General features: G+C 48.4%; 1 protein-coding gene across 4 annotated transcripts in view; it reads left to right on the top strand.

Moving 5' to 3' along the window:
* Nucleotides 1–19,620, top strand: part of rasal2 (RAS protein activator like 2) — a 90,195-nt gene that overhangs the window by 21,138 nt on the left and 49,437 nt on the right. Inside the window, exons 1-3 of one of the 4 annotated variants that reach the window (XM_072363346.1) lie at nucleotides 1,962–2,643; nucleotides 18,406–18,533; nucleotides 18,610–18,733. In XM_072363346.1, coding sequence (XP_072219447.1) covers nucleotides 2,139–2,643; nucleotides 18,406–18,533; nucleotides 18,610–18,733 — 757 coding nt within the window. In that variant the 5' untranslated portion in view covers nucleotides 1,962–2,138. Of the gene's footprint in view, nucleotides 1–1,961; nucleotides 2,644–18,405; nucleotides 18,534–18,609; nucleotides 18,734–19,620 lie in introns of those variants that run through there. The other 3 variants (XM_072363345.1, XM_072363344.1, XM_072363347.1) reach the window with 3 other exon arrangements.

The raw sequence follows: 19,620 nt of genomic DNA, 5'->3' as shown, positions 1-19,620 counted from the left end.
TTTGGTTTTTACAGGGTCTTTTGGGGGTGTTTTTTGGTGTTTACAGGGTCTTTTGGGGGTGTTTTTGGTTTTTACAGGGTCTTTTGGGGGTGTTTTTTGGTGTTTACAGGGTGTTTTTGGTGTGTTTTTGGTTTTTACAGGGTCTTTTGGGGGTGTTTTTGGTTTTTACAGGGTCTTTTGGGGGTGTTTTTGGTTTTTACAGGGTCTTTTGGGGGTGTTTTTGGTGTTTACAGGGTCTTTTGGGGGTGTTTTTGGTGTTTACAGGGTGTTTTTGGTGTGTTTTTGGTTTTTACAGGGTCTTTTGGGGGTGTTTTTGGTTTTTACAGGGTCTTTTGGGGGTGTTTTTTGGTGTTTACAGGGTCTTTTTGGTGTGTTTTTGGTTTTTACAGGGTCTTTTGGGGGTGTTTTTTGGTGTTTACAGGGTCTTTTTGGGTGTTCTGGGGGAGTTTTTGGTGTTTACAGGGTGTTCTGGGGTGTTCTGGGTGTTTTGGGTGCGTTTTGGGGTTCAGCAGTTCAGACGTTGTTGTGACTCCTTCCTCCTCCAGTTTTTCCTCTTGTGGCTGAAACGTTAATAAATCATAAAGGCGTGTTTTCATTCGGTTTCTCTTCCTTCTGTCTGATCTTTCACTGTTTGACACAACAAGCAGCAGCTTTCCTTTGTTCTGTCTGAGGTGACAAACAGCAGCAGTGTTGCTGCTTCCTCTCGGGTCTTTTTGGACTCCGGACCCCCGTCAGCTCCTGGAGGACTTGGCTCGGCCCGGGACTCCTCGGCTTATCTTCCCGGGGTCTTATCTCTGACCTAGATGCAGCTGCTTCTGGACACCAGCCGCTTCGTTATCCAATGACTGCTGATATGTGGGTCAGAGAGCAGAGTGGCTTTAAAAGCCCCACAGGAGGGTTCACTGGGGCAACTGGGAGGCTGCTCTCAGTTCTGCTCCCTGGTGTTTAATATTTGATGTTCAAACAAAGTGCTTCTGGTCTGTTTTTCATCAAATCTATGAAGATTTAGCTGTGAAACGGGAGGAAAGTTTAGTTTGCTGTCCTTCTGTCGATGTGCAGGAGAAGCTGCAGATCTTTGTTTGGCTGTCAGAGGTCACCTGAGTTTTTGTTCAGATGTCAGAGGTCACCTGAGTTTTTGTTCTGATGCCAGAGCCTCAGATGTCACACAGACGTTTGGACCAACTTTTACACCTCGTTGCTTTTCGCCCTGTTGGAAATCTAATGCTGCGTTCAAAGACTGCTGGAAAGTTCTAATCACTCTCAGGCATCAACGAGAGAAGAAAAGTGCTTCAAACACGCTGACCTTTGACCTCTTACTCCTCAGATAAGCTGCACAGAATGCAGATAAAAGACAGTTTTAATCTCATCTTTCAACATTAAACTCTTAATTATTCCAAACTCCAGCTGACGTTTCATTATTAATCTGAGATCGACTTCATTCAGTTCACTTAGTTACAAAGATAATTCAATCCAGTTCAGTTCATTAAATTCATCGAATTGGTCCAATTCAAACGGAGCCAATTTCTCTGAATGTTTGCTGTTTTTTATCTTTTGTCACAGTCAGAATAATCAGGTTTGATTTTTCCAACGGTCCTTGAACGAAGCATGCGTCTTTCTTCAGGAGGAGCCAGAAATGATCACTTCGCTCAGTTACGCTGGATGTTGGGTCCAGAACAGACGCAGTCACTTATTCTTCTTCGTGGTTCGATCAGCAGGTTTCTGCCTCCTCCCGCGGTCGTTTCTGTGTTTACGTGGCGTGAATAAGAGCGAAGTCGGACTCCTTCTGCGGGGTCATGTGACCCCTGAGCATCGCTGTCGGTGTGGAACACACAGCAGGAACTGAACTGAGAACAGTTTCACTTTCCACACGGGAAACCACAGTCTGCTGCTTTGTCGGCTGCTGCCACCTGATTGGCCGGCCTGAGAAGAAACTCTGTCTCCATCTGACTCGACTTCCTCCCAGGAAGACGGTCACAGCCTGTTGAGTAACGGCGTGGCAGCGGCATGAGGACGAGCTGAAGAGTCGCCGCCATCGAGCTCGGTTCAGAAACCTGCCGTCGGGGTAGTATGACCCTGTTGGAGCACAGCTGTCACCAGACCAGCCGCCGCTGCCTGGAGGAAGCCGTGCGCCCTGGACCATGATTGGAGGTGGAACTCCCCCTGAGGGCCCCGTTCAGGGTCCCCAGCAGTACTTCTGGCACCATTACAGAAAGCCCTGGAGGAGGCGGGGCAGCCAGCCGGCTCCTGAGCAGCTGCTGAACCGATACAAGTGGAGGACATCTGCTCGCCTGGCGCCTGAAGGCGGAGAGCGCCGCCCGGAGCGTCCTCACCTTCGGCTGCTCAGCCTGCCGAGGTCCGGCACCCTCCAACGCCAGCTGGACCCGAACCGGGATCAGGCCCCCGAAGGCCAGGCCCCCGAAGGCCAGGCCGGGGCCGGCTCTCTGCGCAGGATCCTGCCCTTCCTCCGGTCCCTGTCCGAGCCCGGGTCCGGGTCCGGGGCCGGCGCCGAGAGGCTGGCGCTCAGGAAGGTCGGGTCAGATGTAGAGCGGAGAGCGCCGGCCGTCAGCAGCTTCATCAACTCGCTGTCACGCCGGATCAGCAGAGTCCGGAGAGCAGAACCAGAACCTGAGCGAGCAGAGTCCGGTAGGACAGCTGAGCTGCCGTCTGTCTGTCTGTCTGTCTGTTTGTTTGTTTGTTTGTTTATTTGTTTGTTTTCTGTCTGTTTGTTTGTTTTCTGTTTGTTTTGTCTGTTTGTTTGTTTCTTTGTTTTTTGTTTGTTTGTTTGTTTGTTTTCTGTTTGTTTTGTCTGTCTGTTTGTTTCTTTGTTTTTGTTTGTCTGTTTGTTTCTTTGTTCTTTGTTTGTTTGTTTGTTTGTTTTCTGTTTGTTTGTCTGTTTGTTTTCTGTTTGTTTGTTTCTTTGTTTTCTGTTTGTTTTGTCTGTTTGTTTGTTTTCTGTTTGTTTGTTTTCTGTTTGTTTGTTTTTGTCTGTCTGTTTGTTTGTTTGTTTGTTTGTTTTCTGTTTGTTTGCGTCTGTCCAGCACCGAGGCTGCAGTGAGACAGAACAAACATTTCATGCTGAGAAACGAGCTCAGAATAAATGATGGTTTATCAGCCCAGTGTGTGTGTTGAGGTTAACACACACACTGGGGCCCTGTCAGCTGCTCAGGTGGGCTCAGGTGGGCTCAGGTCTGCTCAGGTGGGCTCAGGTGGGCTCAGGTCTGCTCAGGTGGGCTCAGGTCTGCTCAGGTGGGCTCAGGTCTGCTCAGGTGGGCTCAGGTGGGCTCAGGTGGGCTCAGGTGGGCTCAGGTCTGCTCAGGTGGGCTCAGGTGGGCTCAGGTCTGCTCAGGTGGGCTCAGGTGGGCTCAGGTGGGCTCAGGTCTGCTCAGGTGGGCTCAGGTCTGCTCAGGTGGGCTCAGGTCTGCTCAGGTGGGCTCAGGTGGGCTCAGGTGGGCTCAGGTGGGCTCAGGTCTGCTCAGGTGGGCTCAGGTGGGCTCAGGTGGGCTCAGGTCTGCTCAGGTGGGCTCAGGTCTGCTCAGGTGGGCTCAGGTGGGCTCAGGTCTGCTCAGGTGGGCTCAGGTCTGCTCAGGTGGGCTCAGGTCTGCTCAGGTGGGCTCAGGTGGGCTCAGGTCTGCTCAGGTGGGCTCAGGTCTGCTCAGGTGGGCTCAGGTCTGCTCAGGTGGGCTCAGGTGGGCTCAGGTGGGCTCAGGTCTGCTCAGGGGGGCTCAGGTCTGCTCAGGTGGGCTCAGGTGGGCTCAGGTCTGCTCAGGTGGGCTCAGGTGGGCTCAGGTGGGCTCAGGTCTGCTCAGGTGGGCTCAGGTGGGCTCAGGTGGGCTCAGGTGGGCTCAGGTCTGCTCAGGTGGGCTCAGGTGGGCTCAGGTGGGCTCAGGTCTGCTCAGGTGGGCTCAGGTGGGCTCAGGTCTGCTCAGGTGGGCTCAGGTCTGCTCAGGTGGGCTCAGGTCTGCTCAGGTGGGCTCAGGTGGGCTCAGGTCTGCTCAGGTGGGCTCAGGTGGGCTCAGGTGGGCTCAGGTGGGCTCAGGTGGGCTCAGGTCTGCTCAGGTGGGCTCAGGTGGGCTCAGGTCTGCTCAGGTGGGCTCAGGTCTGCTCAGGTGGGCTCAGGTGGGCTCAGGTCTGCTCAGGTGGGCTCAGGTCGGCTCAGGTCTGCTCAGGTGGGCTCAGGTGGGCTCAGGTCTGCTCAGGTGGGCTCAGGTCTGCTCAGGTGGGCTCAGGTCTGCTCAGGTGGGCTCAGGTCTGCTCAGGTGGGCTCAGGTCTGCTCAGGTGGGCTCAGGTGGGCTCAGGTGGGCTCAGGTCTGCTCAGGTGGGCTCAGGTCTGCTCAGGTGGGCTCAGGTCTTACAGAACCTCCCAGAGGCCCAACAGAGTCAGCGCTGAGCCGAGCAGCTGCTGCTGGGACATCATCTTCCTCCGGCTGATTAAAGTCTACCTAAACCTCCCAAATGTTCAACGTTTCCTCTTCCTTCTCTGCCTCAGTTTGACTTCAGAGGATTCTGGTGCTTTCTGGCCCTCTGTTGGGTATTTTCCACCCAGGAATGTCTCCGAGTTGCTCTGATAAAACTAAGTCTGCATCACTCACAGCTCGGCTGAGCTGAGGAAGAGCCGGAGTCTTTCCTCTGATGGGTCGCTCACAGAGCTGACCCAGAATGTTTTTGGGATGTTATTTCAGCATTTATTCGCTGGATGGTGACATCACTCAGACAGGAGCTGACCCAGAAGGCTCTAAGCCTGACTTCCAGAACCGGGCCACGGGTATTCGTGCTCCTGTGGTTACTTCTGAGTGAGGACTGCAGGACGAAGAATCAGAGCGACTGAGGGTCCTTCAGCCGCTACAGTCCTGTGGAACAGGACAAACGGATGTTAGCGGATCAGAACCGTGTTTACTGCCGGCCTTCTGAATCCATCCGACTGCATCTCGTCTGCTCTGCCGCCGCCGTTCACCTCTGACCCCGGAGAGCGACCCCCGCAGCCTGTTGTGAAGTCAGCAGTTTAAATGTCAGCGCGGCTGCAGGCCGAGCATCCGCCAAATGGAAAACACTGAAGCTCAGCCAGCTGGTAGAACTGAAGCTCAGCCTTCAGCTGGTAGAACTGAAGCTCGTCCTTCAGCTGGTAGAACTGAAGCTCATCCTTCAGCTGGTAGAACTGAAGCTCGTCCTTCAGCTGGTAGAACTGAAGCTCATCCTTCAGCTGGTAGAACTGAAGCTCGTCCTTCAGCTGGTAGAACTGAAGCTCGTCCTTCAGCTGGTAGAACTGAAGCTCATCCTTCAGCTGGTAGAACTGAAGCTCAGCCGGCTGGTAGAACTGAAGCTCATCCTTCAGCTGGTAGAACTGAAGCTCGTCCTTCAGCTGGTAGAACTGAAGCTCATCCTTCAGCTGGTAGAACTGAAGCTCGTCCTTCAGCTGGTAGAACTGAAGCTCGTCCTTCAGCTGGTAGAACTGAAGCTCATCCTTCAGCTGGTAGAACTGAAGCTCGTCCTTCAGCTGGTAGAACTGAAGCTCAGCCGGCTGGTAGAACTGAAGCTCATCCTTCAGCTGGTAGAACTGAAGCTCATCCTTCAGCTGGTAGAACTGAAGCTCAGCCGGCTGGTAGAACTGAAGCTCATCCTTCAGCTGGTAGAACTGAAGCTCAGCCAGCTGGTAGAACTGAAGCTCATCCTTCAGCTGGTAGAACTGAAGCTCGTCCTTCAGCTGGTAGAACTGAAGCTCGTCCTTCAGCTGGTAGAACTGAAGCTCGTCCTTCAGCTGGTAGAACTGAAGCTCATCCTTCAGCTGGTAGAACTGAAGCTCGTCCTTCAGCTGGTAGAACTGAAGCTCAGCCTTCAGCTGGTAGAACTGAAGCTCAGCCTTCAGCTGGTAGAACTGAAGCTCGTCCTTCAGCTGGTAGAACTGAAGCTCATCCTTCAGCTGGTAGAACTGAAGCTCATCCTTCAGCTGGTAGAACTGAAGCTCATCCTTCAGCTGGTAGAACTGAAGCTCGTCCTTCAGCTGGTAGAACTGAAGCTCGTCCTTCAGCTGGTAGAACTGAAGCTCGTCCTTCAGCTGGTAGAACTGAAGCTCATCCTTCAGCTGGTAGAACTGAAGCTCATCCTTCAGCTGGTAGAACTGAAGCTCGTCCTTCAGCTGGTAGAACTGAAGCTCGTCCTTCAGCTGGTAGAACTGAAGCTCGTCCTTCAGCTGGTAGAACTGAAGCTCGTCCTTCAGCTGGTAGAACTGAAGCTCATCCTTCAGCTGGTAGAACTGAAGCTCGTCCTTCAGCTGGTAGAACTGAAGCTCGTCCTTCAGCTGGTAGAACTGAAGCTCGTCCTTCAGCTGGTAGAACTGAAGCTCGTCCTTCAGCTGGTAGAACTGAAGCGGACGAGCTTCAGCTGGTCCAGGCTGAGCTCACCGTTCATTTCACTTCATCCGGCACAAAGCACCAGAGTTAAAGATGCTGAAAGGTTAACAACATCAGGTGTTGCAGCTTTCACCCACAGCAGCTCCTGCTGTGATGCTGCAGCTGCAACGTTTCACAGCTCATTGTTCGGCTGGCAGACGGCTTATTTGGACACTTTCCTGATTAACTTCAAACTGCTCTGAAACGTTTCCTTTTATTTGATCCGCTTAGTTTCCTCTCTTCGTCTGCGGTTGTTGTTTGTCACATAAAGTTGAAGGCCTCGCTGATCAGGACCATCGGTTAAAGCGATGCGTGGAGCATTCCTGGCTTTCCCTCATACCTGCTCAGAGATGAACAGACCCAGCAGAGACCCGGCTGAACCAACGGGTCCCATCTCATGTAAATCCCTGCTCCTCGGCCTGTTTGACGCCTCTGATGGAGGTGAAGAAGCTCCTCCGTGCTGACAGCCTGCAGAGCAGGCAGCAAACATATATTTACACTCAACAATGGTTCCTGCTCATGTTTCTGTCAGAATTTCCCCAGAAAGCAGTGAAAGGGAAGTTAAATCATTGTTGACTAAAAACACCCGAGCTGACGTCACCCTCATAGATCCCTTTGACCACGTCTTTGGTTATGAGTCAGCGTGCACTCGGCCTCATTCTTCACCTTTCAGAGGAAGCTTGTTTCTGCTCTTCTACCCAGCAGCTTTCCTTTTGATGAACTCGTTTTTCAGCCGTTATTCTGCTCATAACAGCCGGTTTCTCTCATGTTAGGAACTGCTGTTGATCCTTAACTCACCACCAAAAAAGTCTCATTTCTGACTCAAAATGAGGTGCATGGACCCGAGAAATGGGCCGACAGACAACCTTTACTCTGTTGTTTGAGGAATATAAAACGTGCAAATGAATAAATACAAATAAAGTCTGGAAAAATGAGCGAATAGCTTGCTCATTCCAACAGAAAGTTTGTATGACTGATGATGAGAATTTGCTGTGATGTGGCGATGAACGTGTGGAGGCTGAGAATAGCGCTCTGTCCTCAGAACACTTCCTCTTTCGGGTCTGTTTTACGTTTGGTGGAAAGACTTTAGGCCTGCTTTCAGACAGTTTGACACGTTCACATGTTTCTGTCCTGAATATGAACCTTAGTCTTGATACTTGGACGTCTTTGCTGTGATATATTTAAGCTTCTAGGTTAAATGAGCAGCTGCTGCAGTTTGAATTAGGACTGAGACGATTGTTCGAGCTACTCGAATCTGAACTCACTTGTTTCACATTCGGTCAAATCTGAGCTTCTTCTTCACTGCGGTTGTAGCAGCTTGAATGTGTTGGACAAATAGTGGCTTATTTGTGGTGAGCAGAACTACCCCGCTCTTTGAAATACATCTTAATATGGCATTTAAACTTGGTTTTATTCTTCAGAAATGCAGTTCGATACTTAAACCAATGAGTGCATTTTCTCTGTTAAATTCAGACGTTGTTCTTAAGAAGTGTTGCTTCTTGTTTTATTCTCCATCAGACGGACAGACGGTCAGAGAAGTTGAGTAAACCGAGCCAAAACTCACAAATCGGTCCCAATTTTAATGAAGAAACGCGTCCAGAACCACACAGACACACAGGGTGAAGTTGTGTGTGAGCTGGGCCTAAAATCGCTTTAAAGCTGCTTTTAAACTGAATCCAGCAGCTTGTTTCACATGTTAATGAGTGTGTGTGTGCGTTCGTGTCTGGGTGACACACCCCTCTCTGTTCTCAACACAGCCCCCCCGCTCTTCCTGTTGAATGGTCCCATCTTGATAAAGCGCTGATGTGATGTCACCGCGCTGTGATTGGAGGACAGCTGCTGTGTTTACCGGTTGCTATGATGGCGACCTGCCTGCTGCATGCAGGTCGCCAGACAAAGCCGCCTCTGTTGTCCCGTGTGAGCGTTAGAAGCTGTTAACCCTTCAGCACCTCTGATGGAGGTGAACTCTGGTTTCAGTGCATTAACAGAACCAGATCCACAAGAACACTTTTCCCACAACATTGATGTCCACAAGGACACTTTTCCCACAACATTAATGTCCACAAGGACACTTTTCCCACAACATTAATGTCCACAAGGACACTTTTCCCACAACATTAACGTCCACAAGAACACTTTTCCCACAACATTAACGTCCACAAGGACACTTTCCCCACAACATTAATGTCCACAAGGACACTTTTCCCACAACATTAACGTCCACAAGGACACTTTTCCCACAACATTAACGTCCACAAGAACACTTTTCCCACAACATTAATGTCCACAAGAACACTTTCCCCACAACATTAACGTCCACAAGGACACTTTTCCCACGACATTAATGTCCACAAGGACACTTTTCCCACAACATTAATGTCCACAAGGACACTTTCCCCACAACATTAATGTCCACAAGGACACTTTTCCCACAACATTAACGTCCACAAGAACACTTTCCCCACAACATTAATGTCCACAAGGACACTTTTCCCACAACATTAATGTCCACAAGGACACTTTTCCCACGACATTAACGTCCACAAGGACACTTTCCCCACAACATTAATGTCCACAAGGACACTTTTCCCACAACATTAATGTCCACAAGGACACTTTTCCCACAACATTAACGTCCACAAGGACACTTTTCCCACAACATTAACGTCCACAAGGACACTTTTCCCACGACATTAATGTCCACAAGGACACTTTTCCCACAACATTAATGTCCACAAGGACACTTTTCCCACGACATTAACGTCCACAAGGACACTTTCCCCACAACATTAACGTCCACAAGGACACTTTCCCCACAACATTAATGTCCACAAGGACACTTTCCCCACAACATTAATGTCCACAAGGACACTTTTCCCACAACATTAACGTCCACAAGGACACTTTTCCCACAACATTAACGTCCACAAGGACACTTTTCCCACAACATTAACGTCCACAAGGACACTTTTCCCACAACATTAACGTCCACAAGGACACTTTTCCCACAACATTAACGTCCACAAGAACACTTTTCCCACAACATTAATGTCCACAAGGACACTTTTCCCACAACATTAATGTCCACAAGGACACTTTTCCCACAACATTAACGTCCACAAGAACACTTTTCCCACAACATTAATGTCCACAAGAACACTTTTCCCACAACATTAACGTCCACAAGGACACTTTTCCCACAACATTAATGTCCACAAGAACACTTTTCCCACAACATTAACGTCCACAAGGACACTTTTCCCACAACATTAACGTCCACAAGAACACTTTTCCCACAACATTAATGTCCACAAGAACACTTTTTCCACAACATTAACGTCCACAAGGACACTTTTCCCACAACATTAACGTCCACAAGGACACTTTTCCCACAACATTAACGTCCACAAGAACACTTTTCCCACAACATTAATGTCCACAAGGACACTTTTCCCACAACATTAATGTCCACAAGGACACTTTTCCCACAACATTAACGTCCACAAGGACACTTTTCCCACAACATTAACGTCCACAAGGACACTTTTCCCACAACATTAACGTCCACAAGGACACTTTTCCCACAACATTAATGTCCACAAGGACACTTTTCCCACAACATTAATGTCCACAAGGACACTTTTCCCACAACATTAACGTCCACAAGGACACTTTTCCCACAACATTAATGTCCACAAGGACACTTTTCCCACAACATTAATGTCCACAAGGACACTTTTCCCACAACATTGTCCAGAAGGACACTTTTCCCACAACATTAACGTCCACAAGGACACTTTTCCCACAACATTAATGTCCACAAGGACACTTTTCCCACAACATTAACGTCCACAAGAACACTTTTCCCACAACATTAATGTCCACAAGGACACTTTTCCCACAACATTAACGTCCACAAGGACACTTTTCCCACAACATTAACGTCCACAAGGACACTTTTCCCACAACATTAATGTCCACAAGGACACTTTTCCCACAACATTAACGTCCACAAGAATACTTTTCCCACAACATTAACGTCCACAAGAACACTTTTCCCACAACATTAATGTCCACAAGGACACTTTTCCCACAACATTAATGTCCACAAGAACACTTTTCCCACAACATTAACGTCCACAAGGACACTTTCCCCACAACATTAACGTCCACAAGGACACTTTTCCCACAACATTAATGTCCACAAGAACACTTTTCCCACAACATTAACGTCCACAAGAACACTTTTCCCACAACATTAATGTCCACAAGGACTTGTCTCATGTCACATGTTTTTTAAGAAAGTGTGTTGTCTTGTGTCCACCTTAGAAGTTCAAACTGATGGTTTTCTGCGAGGCAAACAGGTTATTCACCATTTCATTGACGTTGGGTATTTCTGTATGAAGTCCTGCTCAGTGCAGAGTGTTCAGTCGGTTGATGTGCACCCACAGAAACGGTCTACTTCATTCAGGCTAACGCTGCCATTGCAATGCTTCTTCAGCCACACAGGCTAGCATAAATAGCGCCTCACTTTACGTCCACTGTCATTGGCTAAAGTCTAATTTAGCCCAAATAAGCAATAAATGAAGGGGGGCCTTGTTAGCATCCGTCCCAGGTCACATTGTCTGTCAGTTCAGAGCAGAACAGGAAGGTAAAAGAAAACAAAGCCGAGTAGTTTTTTGAGAGGTGGAGGGGGCACTCATAAGGTGGAGGGGTCACTAATAAGGTGGAGGGAGGCACTCATAAGGTGGAGGGGGCACTCATAAGGTGGAGGGAGGCACTCATAAGGTGGAAGGTGGACCCGTAAGGTGAAGGGAGGACCCATAAGGTGAAGGGAGGACCCATAAGGTGAAGGGAGGACCCATAAGGTGGAGGGTGGACCCATAAGGTAGAGGGGGGACCCATAAGGTGGAGGGTGGACCCATAAGGTAGAGGGGGGACCCATAAGGTAGAGGGGGGACCCATAAGGTGAAGGGAGGCACTCATAAGGTGAAGGGAGGCACTCATAAGGTGGAGGGAGGACCCATAAGGTGGAGGGGGCACTCATAAGGTGGAGGGGGCACTCATAAGGTGGAGGGGGCACTCATAAGGTGGAGGGTGGACCCATAAGGTGGAGGGGGGACCCATAGATCAGACTCTGTAACGTGAACATGAAGCGTGTAAACTCCTCAGCAGGGTCGCAGATAGTTCTGATTCCTCTTCTTCTTATTGGTTTCAGTTCTCATCAGTTTCTAGTTTCAATTCCAAAAAAAGTCCAAAAGCATTTTTTTATCTGAACAGTAGTTTTTTTATCGAAGGGACACTTCTTCACAGAAGTCACGTGCGCAGGTCCTGACGGGGGGGATCCCTTCATCATTTATGGGACTTTAGATCCAATTAGCTCTTTTTCAGGACCTGTCTACTTCCTGGGTGCATTCAGGAATCAATAAGGAGAATAGAATCTTTCTTTTTCTACTCGTACCCGGTGTTTCCCGAGCAGTTCTTATTTGGAACTGGGTTTCAGTTTCCAACCCAACACATACTCAGACGAAGGTCTGTCGTGAGAATGTTTCCGTGCGTGTAAACGCAGCCAGTGTGGACGTGTTGGACAGTTGTTCCTGCTGTCAGATGCTCAGATATGTTGTCCTGATTATTTCTGTCTGTGTGAGATCTGAAGCCTCTCTGACCCGTTTGGACCCGAGGTGCTCTATGGCTTTAAGGCTCTTTTACAGGTTTATATGCACTGCAGCAGCACCTGTCTCTTTAAGGACTCTTCCATTCTGATTGGTCAGAAATGACCACCTGGCAGATGTGATGGAAACATGCTTCATGATGACATTAAATAAAGGAAGAAAAGTCTGGGGTAGAAATGAGGCGTTTGAGGTAGAAGATCAGAGTTTCAGACGTTCAAAGAGCTGAAACACACTGAAACAGGAAGGAAAACTGCAACAATGTGTCTTCATTATCAGAATCTGATCAATCACTGATTAGATTTGTTGGATTTTTTCCTGAGGAGGCACCTCTGCCTTCAAGGCTGAACTCTGGGCACAAAGGTCAGAGCCTGTCTGAAGGTTCACAGCTTTTGGTCGTGGTACCGCAGCTGAAGCACGGTTCTGTTCTGGTTCTGGTGGTGAAGACAAAAATAGGAGCTGCCGATGTTTCGTGTGGCTGTGATGGTCGTAAACTGATCACATTTCATGTAAACACAAACAAACACGACTCTGAGAGCATGTGTGGCCTCACAAGCATCACAGGCATGCTGAGCAGCCAGCGTGCACGTGTGCGTGCACGTGTGCGTGTGGACAGGTGGCGGACTCGCCCGACTCTCACACATTCCCCCTGGAGGTTTGGTCGGAGTCGAGTTTCTCTTCTCACGGACACCTGAGACCTCCTCCCTGACCCTGCAGGTGGATGATGGGAAAAAAGCAAAAGAATATTTATTAAAAGAGCAAAAAGCAGAAAGTAGTGTGTGTGATGACGCTAATTCGCTTTTACAAAGGACACACTGTACACCGATGAGACGCACGCCATTTATTCTTTGTTGCTGTAACCAAGCAGGGGTACCCCGACCTCCAGGGGTACCCTGACCTCCAGCCTCATTATCGGGTGTCAGTCTGACTTTTAAAAGCCTGATTTGATTTAATCATTCATTTAAAGTCCAGTTTTAGTGGGACCGGCACAATAATAGCGTGAATCCTGACTCGGTTTCTGCTGTTTAAACCATTCAAACGTTTTCAGACCGTTTCTGGGTCTTTTAGCTCCTACTTTGGGAAATCTTCTCTCTCAGCACGAGTCGGTTGAACGTTCAGATTTATCACCATTCAGTCTCAGATCTGCTGGATAAAAGGTTCCAGCTGATGGTTTCACATGTAACGAAGCTGAGAAACCGTCCGACCCTGAAGGCGTTCAGTAGAAATACCAGCTGGACAGAAAAGGTGACATCAGTGCCTCGGCCGTCTGCATCGTCCTCCTCGTGGTTTGGTTCAGAGGTCAGAGGTCGTTAAACTGCGTCAGGTTCATGGTTAAACCTAAAGACTGAGCAGATAAACTGGTTGCAGAGACGTGAGTCAGAGCAGCCGCTCCAGGTTTAAACGCCACATTTCTCAGAGGTTTTGCGTTGGATGGCAGCTTCGTGGCTTCCTGTCAGGGATGGATTCTGGCTCCTGCTCTTGTCCTCAGTCGGACCTGGATGTTGCCTCAGCATCAGCAGCTGACCTGGAATCAGAAAAGCATCCAGTTCGCGCCTCCCTCACTCAGCAGCTCTGAACTGCAGCAGGTGGGGCGTCTCTGGGGCTTCTGTGGCGAGGATGATTCAGCGCAGCCAGAAATAACCTGCTGGAAGCGTAGAGCCTCAGCTGTCCGGGGTTTGGAAAGAGGTGGAGAAGCTGCAGCCGGTGTGTGCGAGCTGGTACCAGGTCAGACGGAACCGAGAGGAAACCCAGAAACACGGTCAAAGGATCAATTCAGGGCACAATCTGTTAAGAAAGAGTAAGAAAATCGATTTAAAATGAACCGAAAGAGGCTAAAAACAGAGTTGGTGTGTTTAAAGGAGCAGAATGTTCCTCCAGAACCCTGTCAGGCCCAGCAGAACTGTGTGTTTTCCTTCGTTATCTCTCTTTCCACCTTTCTCTGAAGGGTTCTGCTCAACTTCAGATTCTTCCAGAACACTGCTTTAATTCTACAGAGACCCAATCAGGCCTTTAATCATTCAGAACCGTCGGCTGCTTCACTGGAAATCCAGTTTTCAGTGTGAAAGGATGTTCCGTCTCCTCTAAAATCAGAAAAGATCAGAATCTTGTGTCCTTGAATCTGTTCCTACACGAACAGATTCCACCCGTCATCTTACTTCATTCATAAAATCCTTCCCTGCTGACTCTGTTTGTATTTCTGGTATCTGCTTTAGTTTGTGGGCCTCAGTTTGGACTCAGTTTGGACTCAGTTTGGACTCAGTTTGGGCCTCAGTTTGGGCCTCAGTTTGGACTCAGTTTGGGCCTCAGTTTGGACTCAGTTTGGGACTCAGTTTGGGACTCAGTTTGGACTCAGTTTGGACTCAGTTTGGACTCAGTTTGGGCCTCAGTTTGGGCCTCAGTTTGGGCCTCAGTTTGGGCCTCAGTTTGGACTCAGTTTGGACTCAGTTTGGGACTCAGTTTGGGACTCAGTTTGGACTCAGTTTGGACTCAGTTTGGACTCAGTTTGGGACTCAGTTTGGGACTCAGTTTGGACTCAGTTTGGGCCTCAGTTTGGACTCAGTTTGGGCCTCAGTTTGGGCCTCAGTTTGGGCCTCAGTTTGGACTCAGTTTGGACTCAGTTTGGGACTCAGTTTGGGACTCAGTTTGGACTCAGTTTGGACTCAGTTTGGACTCAGTTTGGGACTCAGTTTGGGACTCAGTTTGGACTCAGTTTGGGACTCAGTTTGGACTCAGTTTGGGCCTCAGTTTGGGCCTCAGTTTGGGCCTCAGTTTGGGCCTCAGTTTGGACTCAGTTTGGGCCTCAGTTTGGACTCAGTTTGGACTCAGTTTGGACTCAGTTTGGGACTCAGTTTGGACTCAGTTTGGACTCAGTTTGGGACTCAGTTTGGACTCAGTTTGGGACTCAGTTTGGACTCAGTTTGGGCCTCAGTTTGGGCCTCAGTTTGGGACTCAGTTTGGACTCAGTTTGGGCCTCAGTTTGGACTCAGTTTGGACTCAGTTTGGACTCAGTTTGGACTCAGTTTGGGACTCAGTTTGGACTCAGTTTGGACTCAGTTTGGACTCAGTTTGGGACTCAGTTTGGGACTCAGTTTGGACTCAGTTTGGGCCTCAGTTTGGGCCTCAGTTTGGCCTCAGTTTGGGCCTCAGTTTGGACTCAGTTTGGGCCTCAGTTTGGACTCAGTTTGGGCCTCAGTTTGGGCCTCAGTTTGGGCCTCAGTTTGGACTCAGTTTGGGCCTCAGTTTGGACTCAGTTTGGGCCTCAGTTTGGACTCAGTTTGGGCCTCAGTTTGGACTCAGTTTGTGCCTCAGTTTGGACTCAGTTTGTGCCTCAGTTTGGACTCAGTTTGGGCCTCAGTTTGGACTCAGTTTGGACTCAGTTTGGGCCTCAGTTTGGACTCAGTTTGGACTCAGTTTGGGCCTCAGTTTGGACTCAGTTTGTGCCTCAGTTTGGACTCAGTTTGGGCCTCAGTTTGGACTCAGTTTGGACTCAGTTTGGGCCTCAGTTTGGACTCAGTTTGGACTCAGTTTGGACTCAGTTTGGGCCTCAGTTTGGACTCAGTTTGGGCCTCAGTTTGGACTCAGTTTGGGCCTCAGTTTGGACTCAGTTTGGGCCTCAGTTTGGACTCAGTTTGGGCCTCAGTTTGGGCCTCAGTTTGGGCCTCAGTTTGGGCCTCAGTTTGGACTCAGTTTGGACTCAGTTTGGGACTCAGTTTGGACTCAGTTTGGGCCTCAGTTTGGACTCAGTTTGGACTCAGTTTGGGACTCAGTTTGGACTCAGTTTGGGACTCAGTTTGGACTCAGTTTGGGCCTCAGTTTGGACTCAGTTTGGGCCTCAGTTTGGGCCTCAGTTTGGACTCAGTTTGGGCCTCAGTTTGGGCCTCAGTTTGGACTCAGTTTGGGCCTCAGTTTGGACTCAGTTTGGACTCAGTTTGGGCCTCAGTTTGGGCCTCAGTTTGGACTCAGTTTGGGCCTCAGTTTGGGCCTCAGTTTGGACTCAGTTTGGGCCTCAGTTTGGACTCAGTTTGGACTCAGTTTGGGCCTCAGTTTGGACTCAGTTTGGGCCTCAGTTTGGGCCTCAGTTTGGGCCTCAGTTTGGACTCAGTTTGGGCCTCAGTTTGGACTCAGTTTGGGCCTCAGTTTGGACTCAGTTTGGGCCTCAGTTTGGACTCAGTTTGTGCCTCAGTTTGGACTCAGTTTGTGCCTCAGTTTGGACTCAGTTTGGGCCTCAGTTTGGACTCAGTTTGGACTCAGTTTGGGCCTCAGTTTGGACTCAGTTTGGACTCAGTTTGGGCCTCAGTTTGGACTCAGTTTGTGCCTCAGTTTGGACTCAGTTTGGGCCTCAGTTTGGACTCAGTTTGGACTCAGTTTGGGCCTCAGTTTGGACTCAGTTTGGACTCAGTTTGGACTCAGTTTGGGCCTCAGTTTGGACTCAGTTTGGGCCTCAGTTTGGACTCAGTTTGGGCCTCAGTTTGGACTCAGTTTGGGCCTCAGTTTGGACTCAGTTTGGGCCTCAGTTTGGGCCTCAGTTTGGGCCTCAGTTTGGGCCTCAGTTTGGACTCAGTTTGGACTCAGTTTGGGACTCAGTTTGGACTCAGTTTGGGCCTCAGTTTGGACTCAGTTTGGACTCAGTTTGGGACTCAGTTTGGACTCAGTTTGGGACTCAGTTTGGACTCAGTTTGGGCCTCAGTTTGGACTCAGTTTGGGCCTCAGTTTGGGCCTCAGTTTGGACTCAGTTTGGGCCTCAGTTTGGGCCTCAGTTTGGACTCAGTTTGGGCCTCAGTTTGGACTCAGTTTGGACTCAGTTTGGGCCTCAGTTTGGGCCTCAGTTTGGACTCAGTTTGGGCCTCAGTTTGGGCCTCAGTTTGGACTCAGTTTGGGCCTCAGTTTGGACTCAGTTTGGACTCAGTTTGGGCCTCAGTTTGGACTCAGTTTGTGCCTCAGTTTGGACTCAGTTTGGATTCAGTTTGGGCCTCAGTTTGGGACTCAGTTTTATATTAAAAGACTCTTTCTCGTTGACGTTCAGAACCAGTTTTTGCGTGTGTGCGTGTGCGTGCGCGTTTTTACGCGGCCACACAAGCGCTCAGTGTTCCCACGCCATCAGGAGCAGTGAAAGCACCGTCTGTTAACGCACCAACAGACCAGCCCCTGTTCACGCTCACACCCAGAACACTGATCATTTATGGACCCCCCCTCAGGTCACATGACACGACTCACACTTCGGCGTGACCTCTGACCCTCAGATCAGCCCTCACTGTCAGATGGATCAGCGGCGCCCCCTGCAGGCACCCAGAGGTTCTGGTTCCAGCTCTGTTAGGAACGGGTTTGATCCCATCTGGATCTTCACAGCAGATAAACTGAACAGAGCGGGTTCAGGATCGTGGGTCAGACAGCAGAACCACAGACGGGTCTCTGGTCTCAGTGTTAGAACCAAAGTCTTTTCAGAACCGGGTTCAGACGGATGTGTAACAGGCCGGGATTCGTACGGTCCGGTTCTATTTTCATAAAACTGAACGTTGTTGATGTTTAAACTTAAACCGTTGCCCCCCCCCCCCCCCCCCCCCCCCCCCCCCCCCCCAGCCTCTGAGACGGGTCGGTTCTGATCTCTGGGTCGGTTCACGCTCCTCAAACAGAATGTGTTGATTGTCCATGATGGCGGCAGATCCAGCGTTTAAAATCTGATTCAGAGATGAATTCTATAATAACTGCATATTAAATATGATATATTTTATATTATTTACAATCTATATATTATATTATATTATATTACATTATGTTATTATATTATATTATATTTTGTTATATTATTTTATGTTATGTTATATTATATTATATTATATTATGTTATATTATATTATGTTACATTATGTTATTATATTATATTATATTATGTTTTGTTATATTTTGTTATGTTTTGTTTTGTTATATTATATTATATTATGTTATATTATATTATATTATATTACATTATGTTATTATATTATATTATATTATGTTATGTTATGTTATATTATTTTATGTTATGTTATGTTATATTATGTTTTGTTTTGTTATGTTATTATATTATATTATATTATATTATATTATATTACATTATGTTATTATATTATATTTTGTTATGTTTTGTTTTGTTTTGTTTTGTTTTGTTATATTATATTACATTATGTTATTATATTATATTATGTTTTGTTATGTTTTGTTTTGTTATGCTATATTATATCATAACTAATTTAATAATCTGACGTTTGATTTTTATTTGCTGGACTGAATGAAATCAGAATTTTCTGGATGATTTTTTCAGTTTAAATCCAGCTTTGATGTTTGACACTTGTTGACGGCGTGTTTTCCTCCTCAGATGTGAAGGGTCCTCCGGCTCACCGCTTCTCCTGCGGTCAGAGTCCGTACGCCGACAGCGCCGCCTGGGACAGGAAGTTCTGCATCCTGACGGACAGCCAGCTCATCCTGCTCAACAAGGACGACGAGGTCCGCTCTGATCCGCCTCTTTTCTGTCCGGCAGGGGCCCCAAACACACACTAACCCCCCCTCTGCTCCCGTTCAGGCTGCCGCTGAGCCCCAGGACACCCCCGCCGACTCCTCCAGGGCCCGGAGCCTCCGCAGGACCGTCAGCGTCCCCTCGGAGGGACAGTTCCCCGAGTTCCAGCCAGAGGGCGCCACCATGCTGGGTAAGCAGCTGAGCGGTTAGGTAACAGGCCGGATTACCTGAGTGTGTGAGGCCGAACCAGCAGGCATGATGAGGATTACAGGGGGAACAAAGGGCCGGCCGTGATGAGACTCCGACCGGGGGAGGAGGAGCTTCCTGTTGGGTTTGAGCCGTCAGGGTTTCTGTCTCTGTGAGGACCGTCACAATGTTTAAAACTCACTGGATTCCTGGAAAATCCTGAAATTATTCCAGATAAAGATAAAAGCTGCTGCTAGATTTTCTCTGATAAGAGTTCAGTCAGAAGTCCTGATCAGCTTCATTCTTTATGTTTCTGCATAAAAACAGGAAGCAGCTGCAGAGATTCACTGAAACATGTTAAACATGAACATAAACCCAGAATCTGAGGCAGAAACAGAGTTTTTCTCAGTTCTCAGCAGCTTTAAAGTGAATCTCTGGTCTGAGCTCCTTTATTCTCCAACACAGCCTGAACCCTCTGAGACAAGCTCTCTGTCATTTCTTTAAGGAGTCTTCAGGAATAGTTCTCCAGGCTTCTTGAAGGACATCCCAAAGCTCTTCTTTGGGATGTGGGCTGCCTTTTGTTCCGTTCTCTGTCAGATGATCCCACACTGCTTCAATAATGTTGAGGTCCGGGCTAGATAGTTTTTTAGGCCTGACACTTCTTCTTTTGTCCTCCACTTGTCCAGTTTCCTCAAATGTTTTAAGGACACACTGCACACCATGCTGAGATATGCCAAGTTTTCAGCTAATAGCTCTTTGGGAATCACCTTGTTGCTGCAGAAATCCTATTTTCTGTCTGTCAAACTGTGTTTTCTTTGCTGTTTTTCATACATGCAGCTAAAGAAATGACGACCTTCAGAGAACCTGGAGAACTATTGATCAGGACCACTT

The sequence above is a fragment of the Leuresthes tenuis genome, unplaced genomic scaffold (assembly GCF_036924035.1).
Source record: "Leuresthes tenuis unplaced genomic scaffold, fLeuTen1.0.hap1 SCAF_14, whole genome shotgun sequence".
Classification (NCBI taxonomy): domain Eukaryota; kingdom Metazoa; phylum Chordata; class Actinopteri; order Atheriniformes; family Atherinopsidae; genus Leuresthes; species Leuresthes tenuis.
The sequence above is the reverse complement of the archived record's forward strand: the minus strand, read 5'-3'. Positions and strand labels throughout refer to the sequence as shown.